This window comes from Strix uralensis, chromosome 2 (genome assembly GCF_047716275.1).
Source record: "Strix uralensis isolate ZFMK-TIS-50842 chromosome 2, bStrUra1, whole genome shotgun sequence".
Taxonomy (NCBI): Eukaryota; Metazoa; Chordata; class Aves; order Strigiformes; family Strigidae; genus Strix; species Strix uralensis.
Genome location: NC_133973.1, coordinates 137,344,903 through 137,359,655, shown reverse-complemented (window position 1 = coordinate 137,359,655; position 14,753 = coordinate 137,344,903). Strand labels below are relative to the sequence as shown.

The following is a 14,753-nucleotide window of genomic DNA, read 5'->3' as shown; positions in this document are numbered from 1 at the left end:
TCAAGCTGGAAGTCGCTGCCTGAAAGCCTGAGCTGAATCTTGTCACCGCACTGGATTTTCCAACCTCCGAAGAGGAAAAAGGGCTCCAAACAAGTTACAAAACAACGTATGTTTTATCCAAGAGGACCAAGGTGCGGGATGCTTTATTCACCCCCTGCCTATACTGCAGACTAAACTTTGGGCACCTTCTTGGCCGCTTTCTTCACCGGCAGCTGTTGTTGGGGGCTCCCCTGCTCAGATGTCACCTCTTTGAGAAGGGCTTCCACCACCTGAGCCCCAAATGAGGGCTTGGCCACCTCCTCGCCCATGTTTACAGGTTTCGGGAAGGATCTCAAACACCTCCTGGAATTCCTCCATCAGCCTCTGCACCTCCCAGTATGTCCTGGGGCTGGATTTCCTCTTTTGCAAAACAGACGCTGGAAAAGGCCAAAGGTGGGGGGAGAAGAGCGACGAGACAGCTCCTTGGCTGCAATATTTGATCTTCCCTCCCATCCCTCTGCCCACCAGCAGCCCCAGCTCTCTCCCGTCCCCCGCAGCATGGGGCATGTCACCGTGGCAGGGACACAAAGGTGGCTGCTGGGATCCAGCTCTATCCTGGACCCCACGCAGGAGCCCCAAAAGCAAAGGCACAGGTGGCCTTGAGCAACTCAAGAGTGAAGAGAGAGATGCCACATTCGAGCCTGGGCAGTGGCTCTTACTGTAGCCTGCAAAAAAGTGCCTTAATTTCTTGCCTCTCTTTCCTCCCCTCTTCCCCAGTCAGTGCAGGGAAAAGAGACAGCACAGGGGAGGAGCCAGGTCCTGCTCGCACTCGCAGTTCAGGGTTGTGCCACCCTCAGGGCTGGGATGGAGATCAAATATGGCCCGTGCTGGGAGACCCAAGTCCTGCTTCATCTCAGGGGCAAAACCACTTTCACTCCGAGGCCATTTCCCCAACAGCTGGCTTGGGGGGGGGGGGGGCGGGGATGATTAATCCAGCTGTGGATCCAGGGGACCCCCGCAGTGTCTGTGTTGCATTTTCCCCTCTGCTAACCCGTAGCCAGAGCATCAGGGTCCGGTCTTGTGGGGGGCTGAGGGGGTTCAGCAGGTGAAGGCCTTGTCCTCTCCGTGGGGACACAGAGACCCTCGTTCCCACCCCTCAGCCACACCCTGGGGCCCCACCAGCTCAAGGACACCTTTATGTTCAGATCCTGCCACTGCGGTGCCGTCAACAGGAGAGACCGGGAACGCAGGCACGTACCCAGGGGGACCTCAGTGATGGTCGAGGTGTTTCTCATGGTCATCAGGATTCCCTCCAGGACCTCTGCTCTTGTCTTGTGGGTGGGAGGGCCAGGCATCCTCCCATGCTGCAAGGAAGACCGGGAGGCTGCAGTGTGCCTCCCCTCCACCCCCCAGGCTGATAATCCACCACCTTTTCCTGCCTCTTCTCCCAGATTAACACGGCCCTGTGCTTCTGCATGAGGTAGGCGAGACTTTTTTTTTGTTTGTTTTTCTTGTTGGACCAAGCTGGTCCAGTTTAGACACCAATTTAAGATTATTGAGCAACACTGGATCAGCTTCCCGCAACCCCGGAGCAGCACAGTGGATTCAGGGACTGGAATTCTACTACAGCTCACCCCGCAGAGCCAGCTCGGAGGCCATTTCCTCCACCTCCCTCAGGACAGGGCTGGCTTTCTCCGGGGGGTTGGTGACAGGCTGTTCCCCAGGGGCTAGCACAGCTCTGGGCCGTTGAGCAGAGAACTGTGGCCAAGGCCACGCTCGGGCTCTCGGCATCCATCCAAACATGTGGGTTGATCCAAATACAGATGGTCTCCCCTCGGAGCTTTGGCTCTTTACCTTTTTCCGAGGCACGTAGGGCTTCTGCACACTGTCCAGTCGTGGCTTGGCGTCCCGATAAACCAGGGGGGGTTTCAGGATGTTGTGCAGCGCCTGCACGTTCTTCTGTATCCCTGTGACCCGGAAGGAAAATAGGACAACCGAAACCTTCGCTGCTTTTTTCTTGGTCGGAGTGGACCATACTGCTCACCAACCCACCAAGGCTTTTCTAAGCAGGAGCCCTCTGCTATCTTCCCTCACCAACTGGCTCGATAAAATCTGGATCCGTGTCTCCACCAAGCAGCTCCTCATAGCCTCTGTATCGCTCTGGGACCACCTGGGAGCTTCCTTCCCCACTCTGTTCACTCCTCTTCTCCAGCCTGTCCTCTGCCACGGATCTCAGCAAGGGTCTGAACACATCCTCCACCTCAGAGCAGCAAAATAAAGGAATTCACAGCAGCCCTTTCTTACCACTACAGCTGATGGAGGCAGCCAGAGCCTGTCCTGCTGTGGCCAGAGGTCTCTCCCAGTGGCACTGAGCCACACAGCCACCATCTCATCCCGCTGAGCACAAAAGGAGAGAGGGGCCATCCCCATCCCAGTGCAGACTTTTCTTTCCCTGATAATCCCAAGATTTTCAAAGTCCAAAAGCTGCCCTGGTGAGCTCTAGGAGGGAGTTTTCCAGCAGATTCTGCAAGGGGCAATGCTGGACTGATGAGCTCCTGTGGTTGGGGCTCCCCACCAAGCCAGCACAGCCCCGTGCCACCCTGCAAAATAGGCCACCTATTCCTGTTCTTGGTCACAACGTTGCATTTATGCTTCTTTCCTTAAATCCCTTGCAGTCAAAGGGGGGTTATAACCCCTGGTACCCCAAGCGCGTGCACACGGTTCGTTCAGTTAGGAAATGAAGATCCATCTATGGACCATTTCTGGACAAGCTGTGGAGTCCTGAACACTTACAGCCCAGCCTCACCTGTGTCATGAAGAAGTATGCGATGTCCTCCTCGGCTGAGCCAGGAGGAGGCCTGGAATCACCTTCCCCTTCCCCCAGTGCTGTCTGCCGGCTGCCAGCTGCGGTCACAGAGCTGACGGGGGGCAGCGGCTGGGCCAGGCTCGGAGATGCAGCATCTCTCACAGCCTCTACCACAGCTGGGAGAGGTTTCCACAGAAAGGTCTTGGCAGGTGCTTCCAGCATCAGCGGCCGCTTCGTGACTTTGGGGAGATGCGACGTGACCTGGGGGGACACAACAAATGGCCGTGCATGCTGCCATGAGTGTCGGTGTGGGGTCAGGTTTGACGGGTGGGGGGGCTGGTCCTTGAGGGACAGGGAGTGTCAGGGACACCCTGGCAGCATCTTCAGTCCCACAGGATCCCTCCACTAAGGCCGATGAGCAGGACTGAACCCAAAAGCCCTGTGACAAACGCTGCCTGGGGCAGCAATAAGGGGGTGGTTGGACTCGCCAGCCTCATCCTGAGCAAAATACCTCCAAATCCTTCCCAGCCTTCTCTCCATCCTTTCAACCCTGTTGGGATCCATGTGTCCCACGAGCTCTTCCCATACTCCCCAGCAAGTCGGTTCCTGGGCAATCCTGCCCTGAGTAGGAAAACCCTCACACTGCCAAGGCACATCGTTACCTTGCGACTGGCTTTGAGAGGGATGGAGAAGTGCCACCTCTCCGTGACTAGGCTCTTCTGTCACACAAGTTTAATCCCCAGATGGTGCTGGAGGAGCTGGCTCAGCAGAGGTGGCTGCCCTGGAGAAGCAGAGGTTCACCAGAGCTGCAGTGGAGAGCCCACGACCAGTTGGCCTGTGCCAACTAACCCCAGGCTCAGCTCAGGGACCAGAGTAGAAGCCACCCGGTTTTGTAGGAAGATGCTTTAGCCCTAAGGACACACACTGGGCTGGGCTACGTGCCACCGAGGCCAGGGGAGCATCCTTGACCCGTTTTATTTACTAGTTTAAATGCAGCTTGTGCAGGGAGAACACAATTGCAATGTTTCATCAGCATTGTCCTGCCTGTCGAGGCCACAGGCACGCTTGGGGTTTATCCCCCCTGCTCAGGAGAAAACCTGGACCAGCTTCAGACAAGCCCTTTGTGGGAAAAACACCATTTGGGGAGCAAAATTTAGCCTGAGACTCCACTGCCGCAGTCACGGATGGGCTGTTAGGGACTTTCACGGGACTGGGAGCAGCAGCAGGGCATTAGCAGTGTTTGCTCATCTGTGTTGTTCTTTAGAGAGCAGCAATGATTAAAGCACCTCCCCGAGGGCCTGGGCCAGGGCCAGCGTGGCAGGAGTGTCCCAACACTGAAAGACAACATGGTCCCTGACCCCAAGAGTGAACTGTGAAGGAGGGACAAAGCAGAAATCCTGCCGCGGAGCCGGGCTCATACTGTACCGCTGCGGGTGGTGGTAAGAGGGTTGTTGTGAAACGTCAGCTCCTTCAGGCATGGGAAGAAAGCCACGGGTAGGAGAGCTGCCTCATCTGCGATCTGTAAGGTAAAATAGTTCACTCTTTGCTCTAAGCACTGAGTCATGGTGGAGGCTGTAACGTTTCATCCCAACCCTCCCACCAAAGCACATCCCTCCAATGCGCAGGGACCCTGGCGCTGGGCAGGTACGTGTATCACAGAATCCCAGAATCATCCAGGTTGGAAAAGCCCTTGAAGCTCCTCCAGTCCAACCATGAACCTCACCCTGACCGTTCCCAACTCCACCAGATCCCTCAGCGCTGGGTCAGCCCGACTCTTCAACCCCTCCAGGGATGGCGACTCCCCCCCTGCCCTGGGCAGCCCATTCCAACGCCCAACAACCCCTTCTGCAAAGAAATCCTTCCTAAGAGCCAGTCTGACCCTGCCCTGGCACAGCTTGAGGCCATTCCCTCTTGTCCTGGCACTGGTTCCTTGGTTCAAGAGACTCATCCCCCCTCTCTGCACCCTCCTTTCAGTGTAGTGGGGAGGAGGAGGGAAATGGCACCCCTTAACCAGAGATGCTGCCCTTAACACTCTGCAATCATAGACAACAGAGGCAGTGCTCCCCTCTCACTCCAGCACGCTGCAGCCAGAGGACTGGTGCCTCCAGTGCTCAGAAGAGCTGCAAGGTAGAGGCAGGACTTTTTTCTTGCTCAGAAGAGCCACAGCTGCAGAAGAGCCCTGGGCTGCAGCTGCGGCTCTTCTGAGCGGGAAAAAAGGTCCTGCCTCTCCACCCTGCAGTCCAAACCACAGCCTGGCCAGGGCATGACAGCCAAAAACCAGCTCACCAACAAGGCAGTGACCTAAACCAGGGTGATGACACATGGGGAATGGCAGCAGAGCTCGCTTTGCAGGCACCGTCACGTCCCAGAGGATGCCCCTTGCTGAGCAGTGGTAACGGCACTGCTAGCTCACCCGGCTGGGAAGCAGTGTGAGTTAAGCCCTGGGCAGGAGCCAAAAGCACCAGGAAGAGGAGCTCGGATGTTGTTGCGTGTTACTTGTCCGTTGGGGCATGCTGAGAACCCGACGTGGCTCAGCAGACAGGTATAACCTGGCACTAAACCAGCAAAGTCCTCGATGAGGCATCACCATCCAGCGGGCAGCTCCAGCAAAGGATCAGTCCAGGGGGAGGGCAGTCTGTGATATATTCTCTGATGAAATCCCTGGATTTGCAGGGGTTTAGACAAGCTGAGTGCAATTCAGCTGCCTAAATAGGTGTCTTGTCCCCCCTGAGGGATCCTGGATATCTGGCACATTCCCCTGGACACCAGGGAGAGCTGTGCCCTTCTGCAGTGGCAGCTAAAGGCCAAGGGTGTCTCCCAGGGAATTAAGGCCAGGCTCAAGCAGCTGAACCTTTACACTTATCTGGAGCCACAGGACCCAAATCACCTTGTTGAAGGCCAGGCTGAGGCGTTTCAGTTCAGGAAAGGGAGCACAAACATCCCGGCGCATGGAGGGAGCTGGCAGAGTCTTCAAGATGGATGATTCTCCCTCCCTGGGGACAACCTTAAAGAGAGGAGGAAGAAGAGCGTGAGCAGAGACACCGCTCCAGAGGCTCTGGGGGCAAGAGACACCTCCAGGGGCACGATATCACCCTCCTGAGCCCAAACACAGCTCTGATTTGAAGAGGTTTTCGTTCAGACCCATTTCAGAGTGGCAGATTGCTTTGGCCTCTGCGTTATTGTGGGAGCCCTGCAGGGAGTTATGTCAAATGCACCAAACTCCATCAATTCAGCACAAAAAACACGTGCACAGGCTCAGGAAGAAGCAGATGTGCTCTCAGGGAGCGTGCATGTGCATGCACATGTGTGTTATGCTAGAACATGCTGCGAGTGCTCAGCATCTCTGAGGCTCAGCCCCTTACTCAAGTTCTAATAAAAATCAGAGTCTTGGGCTTCAAACATTCAATTCTGAAGAGCATCACGTAAATAAATGCAGGGGAAAAGATTTTAGTGCTAAGAATGAATGAACTCCCAGCTCCGAAGCTTCAGTCCCCACCTGAGCTGCAGAACACATGGAGGGATGGCACACAGGCACGAGCAAATGGGACCCAGCTTTTATTTGAAAGTAAGACAAGTTTAAGCTTTGGGGTCCCTCAGTTATAGGAAAATTTGCTCCTGATCTCCCTGATGAGCGACAATACTCACTGCAAGCCTTGCAGGCACCCAGCGTCCTGGCTGTACCCACCAGCTTCTTGAAACTCAGCTGAGAGGCTTGGGAAAGGGAAGTTTTGGAGCTCACACCCCAAAAAATCACAGATCAGGCAACAGTTCTTACCAGTGCTGGGTGTTCCTGAGAGCCAGAATCCAAAACGACCTCTGCAATGAAACACAAGCAAAGTGAGGGTTTCCACGTGAAGCTGAGTACTGGGCCAGCCCCAGCCATGGCAAGGCTGGAATTAGCCTGGAAAAGTAAATCAGCATCAGGCAGGATGTGGCTCGATGGCAAAACGTGCCCAAGGTGGGGGGGTTTAGGCCCACTGTAGCAGGTTTGCTGACAGCCCCATCGCCCCAGGTGGGGTTCACATCCCTCAAACACAGCAGAAACCCTGTTACTGGCCTCAGGGCAGCCAGAGCTGCCCACAGGTAGATTTTGAAGCTGACCTTCCCCCAGGAAGGCAGAGCTGTGCGTGGGCTACCCACTCACACAACCTTCCTGCCCTCTGCCTGTCTGGGATCCACAGTAATCCACTTCCTAACCTGAATTATTTCCCCTTTTTTGCCAGTTTTCCTCCCAGTCAGCATGATAAGCCTCCTTTGGAGCAAGCTAGCCTCAAGAAATCCAGGAAAAAGGGGCACTTGGGAGATGCCTGCTTTAGGGTGATTCATGTCCAGTAAGTTCCCAGTAATTATAGAGGGATTGTACAGGTTAGCTGAGATGTCTAAAATGGTTCCATGGATCCCTCCCTCACTGTTTTAATTTTGTCAAGCTGCTTCACTCCTGCAGATCCTCACCCTGACATAACTGAACCCTCTCCCGCTGAAACACCCCATGGTTTCAGTGTGGGGAGGAAGAGGCAGGTGCCGCTCACTCGTCCTGCCTGGATCCCTGTTGTTCTGTAACACCACATATTGAAGCTGTCCTTTCTTCGCTTCCAGCTCTGCTGGCACCTCCGTGCCCTCCTGCTGCGGTGCCTGAGACTCCTGCCAGAGGCTGCTCAGGACCTTGTACCACTCTGCCCTGAAGCCGTCGCCATCCAGCGCAGGGTGGAGGAAGAACTGCCCGGTCTCTGCTTGGTGCAGGTAGGGGACAGCTGAAATCCTGTTCTTGTCCAGATTCAGCTCCCTCAAGCTATAGGAAGAGGAAATGCATGAGAAACTCCACGATTGCTGTCCGTGCCATCTGTTCACCCTGGTGCCCACAAGGCAGGGAGCTGGCCCTCCACCTGCCTCCTCGCTGGGCTTCCCAGCAGCAGCGTGGAGCCATCCGCGACACCCGCATCTCATCACCCCATTCCCCCTCCTCTCCAAATCCCAACCACAGGCTCAGTTCTTGGCACAGCCCGGCGTTGCCCCTGAAGCCTGTGACTTCGGTCACCTAGCTCTAAGTTCATCTCTTGATGAGAATTTAACAGGCAAAGAGACATCCTGGCAGTTCATTAAATCACCCCAGGGCTCTGACGAACTGCAGTCCCACTGGGATTCCCTGACAACATTCCACCTTCTCATGGAATTATAACAGCACCAGTGCACTTGCCCAAGGTCACGAGAGAGCTTAGGGAAGAGCAGAAACCCAAACCTCCGCACTCCAGCCCTGCAGTCTTGTGCCTAAACCTTGCCCACTCCCCCTCCCCTCTCAAAAACTCTGCGGACAATGTGCAGTTTCTTCCAGGAATGTCTTGGCAGAGCCAGGGCAACAAGCCAGATCCAATTCCCACCTCCAGTTCACAGCACTGGAAGCACCAGGGGAACACCACAAGGTCTCTACACTGTCCCCAAACCCAGCACAGCCCAGCTGAGGGGTATGTGAGCTGCCCCCCTTCCTGGTGACTCCTCTCCAGCTGAATCACAAAAGCCCACATTAAACAGAGGGAGCTGATCTGCAGCCTTTTCTAGTGCTGCTGCACTGAAATAATGTTGAATCTGGGGTGAAGAAGGGAAAATGGAGAGAGCCACTACCGTTTCTCAAATCAGACCTGGAGATCAGCAAACACCCAGGGCAGGAGCTGAATTACCAGCCACCTGCCGGGTTTGGCCAGCTTGTGCTGTGCAGCTGGCTGTTTGCTTCCGTTCAGTCCCATTTGTAATACTAGAGAGACTAAACAGGAAAATATCCAAATGAATCACAAAGATTTTGTTTTTCATTTTAAGCCTGCTACTGTGCAACAGCTGATGGAGGCAGCTGCCAGCCCCCAAAAACTAGAGCTGTCTGCTGCCAGGTGCTTCCTTACCTGCGGAGATGAGACAGGCTCACAAAGACGCTCGGGTCTGACAGATGATTGTCATCCAGCGACAAGACCTCCAGAGATGGAAACCTTAAATGAGCAGAGCTGCAGATACAAAGAGGCTCATTAATAAGACGCTCAAGCAAAGACGGGTGAAAAATGCATCATTTGCTGTCACCGTGGGAAGATGTATCCACTGGGAGACCGGACTGGGGCTGTTTTCATTCTTTTAATAGAAAACTGATATCCTGCCTCAAAGCAGCTAAATTGAATCAGTCCAAAGGACCATCTAGCTCAGCTTCTTTTCTCCAACAATGGCAAACAGCGGATACCTTGGCATGGCAGCTGTGGCTGAGCTATACGTGAAGGGTCTAATTACTTTGGAATAAACAGCATCCTACTCACATGGCTCAGCCACCCGACACGGCTGCTGAATCGTTGTCCAGAGGTTCCTCTCTCGCTGCTGGTTACAGCAGAAACCCTAGGTGATCTGGGGCTGAACTGGGATAACACTTCCCTCCCACCCAGCACCGGCCATGAGGTTATTTGATCTTCCAGTTTGCAAAGGAAGAGCTCCGCCACCTGGACTGATAAACCCCAGGTTGCCCACCCTGCCCCTTGCCCTCCCCGCTGCTCCCTCCTTGGCGCATCCCGGCAGCTCCCCGCCAAACTGACGCAGCCCTTGCTGCGTGTGCTTAATCCCAGGAGCCTGCCAGGTCCAGAGGCAGGGACTGAAGCCCGTTGGCCGTCAAAAGACTTTGAGCTGGGACAAATCTCCCAATGTCCAAATGGCCTGGGGGGACAAGTTACTGTAGGAAAGATCCAGATCCTGAAGGAAACAGAAGAAACAACTGCCTGGAGTAAATAAGAATCTCTGTCGGCTTTCCCTGCGTAAATATGAACTATTTACAGGAGACTTTCACCCACTCTAGAGTGATGCTGTGAGTGTCTCTGACTTACAGGGACTTGTGGGACTCTGCACCTCAGCAGAAGTGCTCAGGGCTGGTCCCCTTCTCACACATGTGACTCACAGGACAACAGCCAGGAGAAAGGCAAGGAGCAGACCCTGCTGGGAGCAAGGATGGGGGTTTCCAGGATACATGAACAGGAATAGCCTTGCCAGCGCATTACAATAGGCTACATTTTCCTGGGAGATGCTCAAAGCGTTTTCCAAATCAATTTAATATGAATTTCCAATTCCCGTGGGTAATTTCTCCAGGCTGTCAGCAAACAGATCCTGGACATTGGTTATGGATGAAGCTTGGATCCATGGGAGCACGGCAGGAGTGGGTTACCAACAGTGTATGGGAGAAACATGGGAGAAGATCTCTTACATTTCATGGATTTACGGGCCTCCCAAAGCCTGCAGGCAGGAAGGAGGCCAGGATCTGAGCGTACAGAGCTGATAGCTGAGCCACCAACAATTATTTGAATAAGACAAGAAAGAACTCTTTTAAGACAAAACTTTATATCCAGCAGCGATCAGAAACCAGAGAAATCCAGGCAAGGAGACCTCCTCAAAGGGAGCAAACCTGTATAATGTCAGTACAGCTGAGCCAGAGCTTGGGCTCTTTACAACAGACCCACTCCAAGCTGGAGGGAGAGGACAACTACAGCCATCATGCCAGGCATGGTTGCTTGTTCTGAGGATCTACTTTGTGTCTTTTTTAAAGAAAAAAACCAAACTGACCCCTTTGCTGTGCTAGAAAGGCAGCCCATAAGTTGGAGAAACTGCAGACACCTATCTGAAGAGGAGGAGGATGGGAGGCAGGGAGGTAGAGCATGGTGGGGATGAGAACAGGGATCTGTCGGGGACCACACAGCATCAGGGAGGTGAGAGATGCCACGGGTGACTGACACACTGCAGGGAGAGGATCCTACAGCAAAGGGGGGAACAAGGAGTCCCATGGCAAGGGGCTGAGCACTGGGGATCTGCAAGGGATTGCTCTGCGGGAGGAAGCAAGGTCCTCGAGGGACACAGCAGAAAGGACTTCCTGGAGCCACAAGGAAGCAGGAAGAGAGAACTATGCTGCAGTTTCAGAGAACTGACGCTGCAGGGACGTATGTCAACACTGCGTGTAGGCTTCAGCGTGACAGTTGGGAGGAGATGAATAGGGTCTCAGAGCCCCCTCATCTTACTTTCAAATGCAGGAAGTCTCCAGCAGTGATTTTCAGATTTAGTCCGTTCAAGGAAAGTTCCAGTTCCCACAGCCCTGGAAACTTCCGAAACGGCTCTGCAAGCATGGAAAAGAAAACACTCCAGTGAGTGAGGAACAGCAGTAGCAGAACAAACCATGTCTTATCTGGGTCTGGAATGGACCAAAACCAGCAAGAACGAGAGCACTAGTATTATCAGTAGGCATGTTTGAAAGAAAATGCCCGCTCAGGTAGATGGTTGTCCATAAAATACACGATGCCCCACCAGCCTACTCCTTAGACATCTGGTTTGCTTTCATGCGTTTGCTCCCACCCCAAATTGGATTATTGCTTGAAGCCACTGATGGCACATTTAGCTTGTATGTTTTACTAGTTATAAACAGATTTCCTTTTTTCTTCTTCAGATTAACTGAGCCCATAACACTGGATTTGGATTCACCTCCCAGCCCTACCATTAACCTTCTGAGCCTTTGGGACAAGTCATTTCATTATTCCATGCTTCTATATATTAAATGGGGATTTTCTTTGTAAAGAGCTTTGTTTCCTAATAATGAAAAGGATACCACAGTGGCACACAATTATCATTTCAATAAAGGGAATTAGCACAAGGATTTCAGCTCAGTAACAGGAAGGAAGCAATTCTGCAAAGAAGTGCTGCACGTGTATCTTAAACCTCTTTGTAAAGCTCTAGACCTTTGTTCAGACAGGCGTAAGCTTCCCCAGGTTGAAAAGCAGCATCTATTTTTTGGTAATGCAATCCCTTACCTAGTGTCAGCAGGTTCTCAGCAGCGTTTATAAAAGCAACACAATCAAATTTCCCAAAGTCATCTTCTTTAGCCTGAAAAATACACAAAAGAAAAATCATTCCACTCCAGCCCTAAACTGATCTGAAACAACTGGATCTCTCCTTTTCCCAGAATGCCTAAATCACAGCATTTCCCATAATTAGGACTTCACTGGTTTTTCTGACTCTGGAGAGCACCCCTCAGAGTATGCATTTAATGCCCAGCTGCCTCAGTAAGCAAAATCCAGAAGACCTGAATTAGTTGAACCCCAAAGCAAAGCCCCCTCTGTGTCCTCAGTGCTGACCTTGCTCCCCTTCGTGTGTCGCAGGGTTTCTGGGAGTATCTCATACCTACGTGTGTCCCATCAAACACAGTCGCCCTACAATTTAGCTCATCTGTCCTTCACAGGGCCAGGACAGAACCCTAAAAAGATGCTAAAAACCCATCAGCACCTCAGCTCATTTTGTCTTTGCATTGCAAGTTAGTCGTGAATCCAAATAAAAGTCAATTCTCAAGCTGAAGCTGAAGGTAAAGTTTTCAACTTTTAAGGCAGTTCCGTAATACTTCTTGAGTCTGATACTCACAGAGACCAGATTTTGGCTGCTTATGTTCACAGAGCAGAGGTCAGAGGGGTTCTTTGAACAGTGGTGCTTCATCTGGGAAAAAAAAAAACAAAACCAACAAAAAGACCAAAAAACAGAAAGAAACACAAATGGTTAGTCCTACAGCAATCCTGTATGTCATGTCCTGGGACCTGAGCCCCAAAACCAGACCTCAGCTGCCCCTGGGTGAGGGGGCACCTGATGCCTTAGATTGTGAGAAGGGGAAAGAATAACAGAGGAAATCTGTACTCACCAGAAATGGCTCATCTAGGACATTGTCTTCATTATTTTCTTCCTTGGAGGCAGACTCCAGAGGCTTTCTCCTCTGCTGTGGCCCCTTCCCAGTGGTTCCCTTCCCAGTCCAAGCCCGCAGGGTCGCTCTGTGTGCCAGCACCAGCGCCCAGACCCTGGCATGATGATGGACCAGGGCAGAGAAGACGGCAGGTGAGAACACAACCCTCCAAAATGGGCCCTTCTCAAAGTAGCTGCGTTCTGCCTGGTGTTTCAGCCTGACAGTGGAATCCATCATTTTAAAATCCCCTATATGGGGAAATACTGAAGTATAAAATACTCAGTGACCATGAATTTAAGACAGGAACATTAAAGCCACAGCCAGAGCCATGGAAGAGGAGAAACATGCTACTTCCTAGATGCTAATGGAGCCATAGGCTGCAGACATGGAAACATGGACTGGAGGAGTCTTGTGGAGACCTCCAATCCAACCTCCCAGCCAATCCAACCTCCCAGCCAAAGCAATGGTGGATCAGTCAGTCGTGACCTTTTTTTTTTTTTTTTTTTGCAAGTCAGAGAGGGACCTGGGGGTGTTAGTCAACAGCTGACTGAACAGGAGCCAGCAGTGTGCCCAGCTGGCCACAAAGGCCAATGGTATCCTGGCTTGTATCAGCACTAGCGTGGCCAGCAGGGACAGGGAAGGGATCTTACCCCTGTGCTCAGCACTGGTGAGGCCGCACCTTGATGAGTGGGTTCAGTTTTGGGCCCCTCACTCCAAAAAGGCCATTGAATGACTCGAGCGTGTCCAGAGAAGGGCAACGGAGCTGGTGCAGGGTCTGGAGCACAGGTGTGATGGGGAGCGGCTGAGGGAACTGGGGGGTTTAGTGTGGAGAAGAGGAGGCTGAGGGGAGACCTCATGGCCCTCTGCAACTCCCTGAAAGGAGGGTGCAGAGAGGGGGGATGAGTCTCTTGAGCCAAGGAACCAGCGCCAGGACAAGAGGGAATGGCCTCAAGCTGCACCAGGGCAGGGTCAGGCTGGCTCTTAGGAAGGATTTCTTTGCAGAAGGGGGTGTTGGGCGTTGGAATGGGCTGCCCAGGGCAGGGGGGGAGTCCCCATCCCTGGAGGGGTTGAAGAGTCGGGCTGACCCAGCGCTGAGGGATCTGGTGGAGTTGGGAACGGTCAGGGTGAGGTTCATGGTTGGACTGGAGGAGCTTCAAGGGCTTTTCCAACCGAGATGATTCTGGGATTCTGTAAATTTGTCTAGTGATTCCACCACCTCCCAGGGTCACCTGGCCCAGAGCTGCACCTCCTCCCAGGAGAAGTTCCCCCCAACGTCCAGCCTAAACCTGCCAAGGTGAAATTCTTGGCTTAGTCATGCCATCTGCCACCGAGTTTGTAGTTGTAAGCCACAATCTCCCCTTGGACTCGGCCAGATGAAAAACAAGCTCAGCACCCTCAGCCTCTCCTAGAAGGTCCTGTGCTCCAGACCCCTGACCAGCCTAGCAGACCTCTCCACCACTTCTCAAATGTTAGAAGACATTTCTGCCATTTCTAAGCACTTCACAGATGTGACTCTCAAAGCCCAAGAAAAAGGAGAAGCTCTAGCTCAGAATAGCTGCTGGAGAACGAGGCAGTGCTAGCCATGTGCCTGCCTGAAGCTTCCCTCCTGCAGCATGTGGAGATGGCTGCTGGACCCCTCATTTAATGTGTGCCCTAGACATCCTGCCCCCTTCATTTTAGTGAAGGTTGAAACAATTTTAAGACTCTCTGGGCACTGTTTTAAGTTCTCTTATCAGCCGTGATGTTGATACAAGAAGCCACAGCTGAATGTACCCTCTCTCTGGCTCACTACCAGGGTGGATGGTGGACCCACCCCTACAGACACGACACTATTCTGCAGGGAGACTTCACCAGCAGCACTGAAAGAGGTGTCACCTTCCTTACTTGTGCACAAAATGTTCCTGGCAGGGAAGCAGTTAGTTGCATAGTTGCTTCCATCACCCATTTTATACAGTCCTGTCGTAGCCATCTTGACTGCGGCATTCCTGGGGAGAGTGGGAAAGAAAGAAATGGGTTAAAATTTTCACTGGCTCTAACATTACTTTGCCTTAAACAGCTCTTTCCAAGCATAGCCACAAATGAAGTGTCAGCCTGTAGGCAAAGGAATGCTGTCAAGGACACGAGGAGCGTCACCTCCTGAAACAGAGAAGTAAATGAGGTGCCAGGAGTACGTGCGTTATTTTCCAGCTCAAGATAGCAAAACGCAGACATCAGAGTCTGCGTGAGTCGGACTGTGTGGACCACGACTCA

General features: G+C 52.8%; 1 protein-coding gene across 1 annotated transcript; it reads right to left on the bottom strand.

Annotated features, from left to right (window-relative positions):
* Positions 1-37: 37 nt before the first annotated feature.
* XRRA1 (X-ray radiation resistance associated 1) lies at positions 38-14,472 on the bottom strand. Its single transcript, XM_074861088.1, is given in 19 exon segments — positions 38-314; positions 316-416; positions 1,238-1,343; positions 1,834-1,946; positions 2,074-2,239; positions 2,786-3,046; positions 3,448-3,566; positions 4,211-4,304; positions 5,673-5,838; positions 7,311-7,574; positions 8,674-8,772; positions 9,343-9,421; positions 9,424-9,496; positions 10,807-10,901; positions 11,590-11,662; positions 12,194-12,265; positions 12,465-12,618; positions 13,154-13,160; positions 14,364-14,472. Coding segments are annotated over 19 exon segments (2,295 nt in total). The 3' UTR covers positions 38-170.
* Between the last annotated feature and the right edge of the window lie 281 nt (positions 14,473-14,753).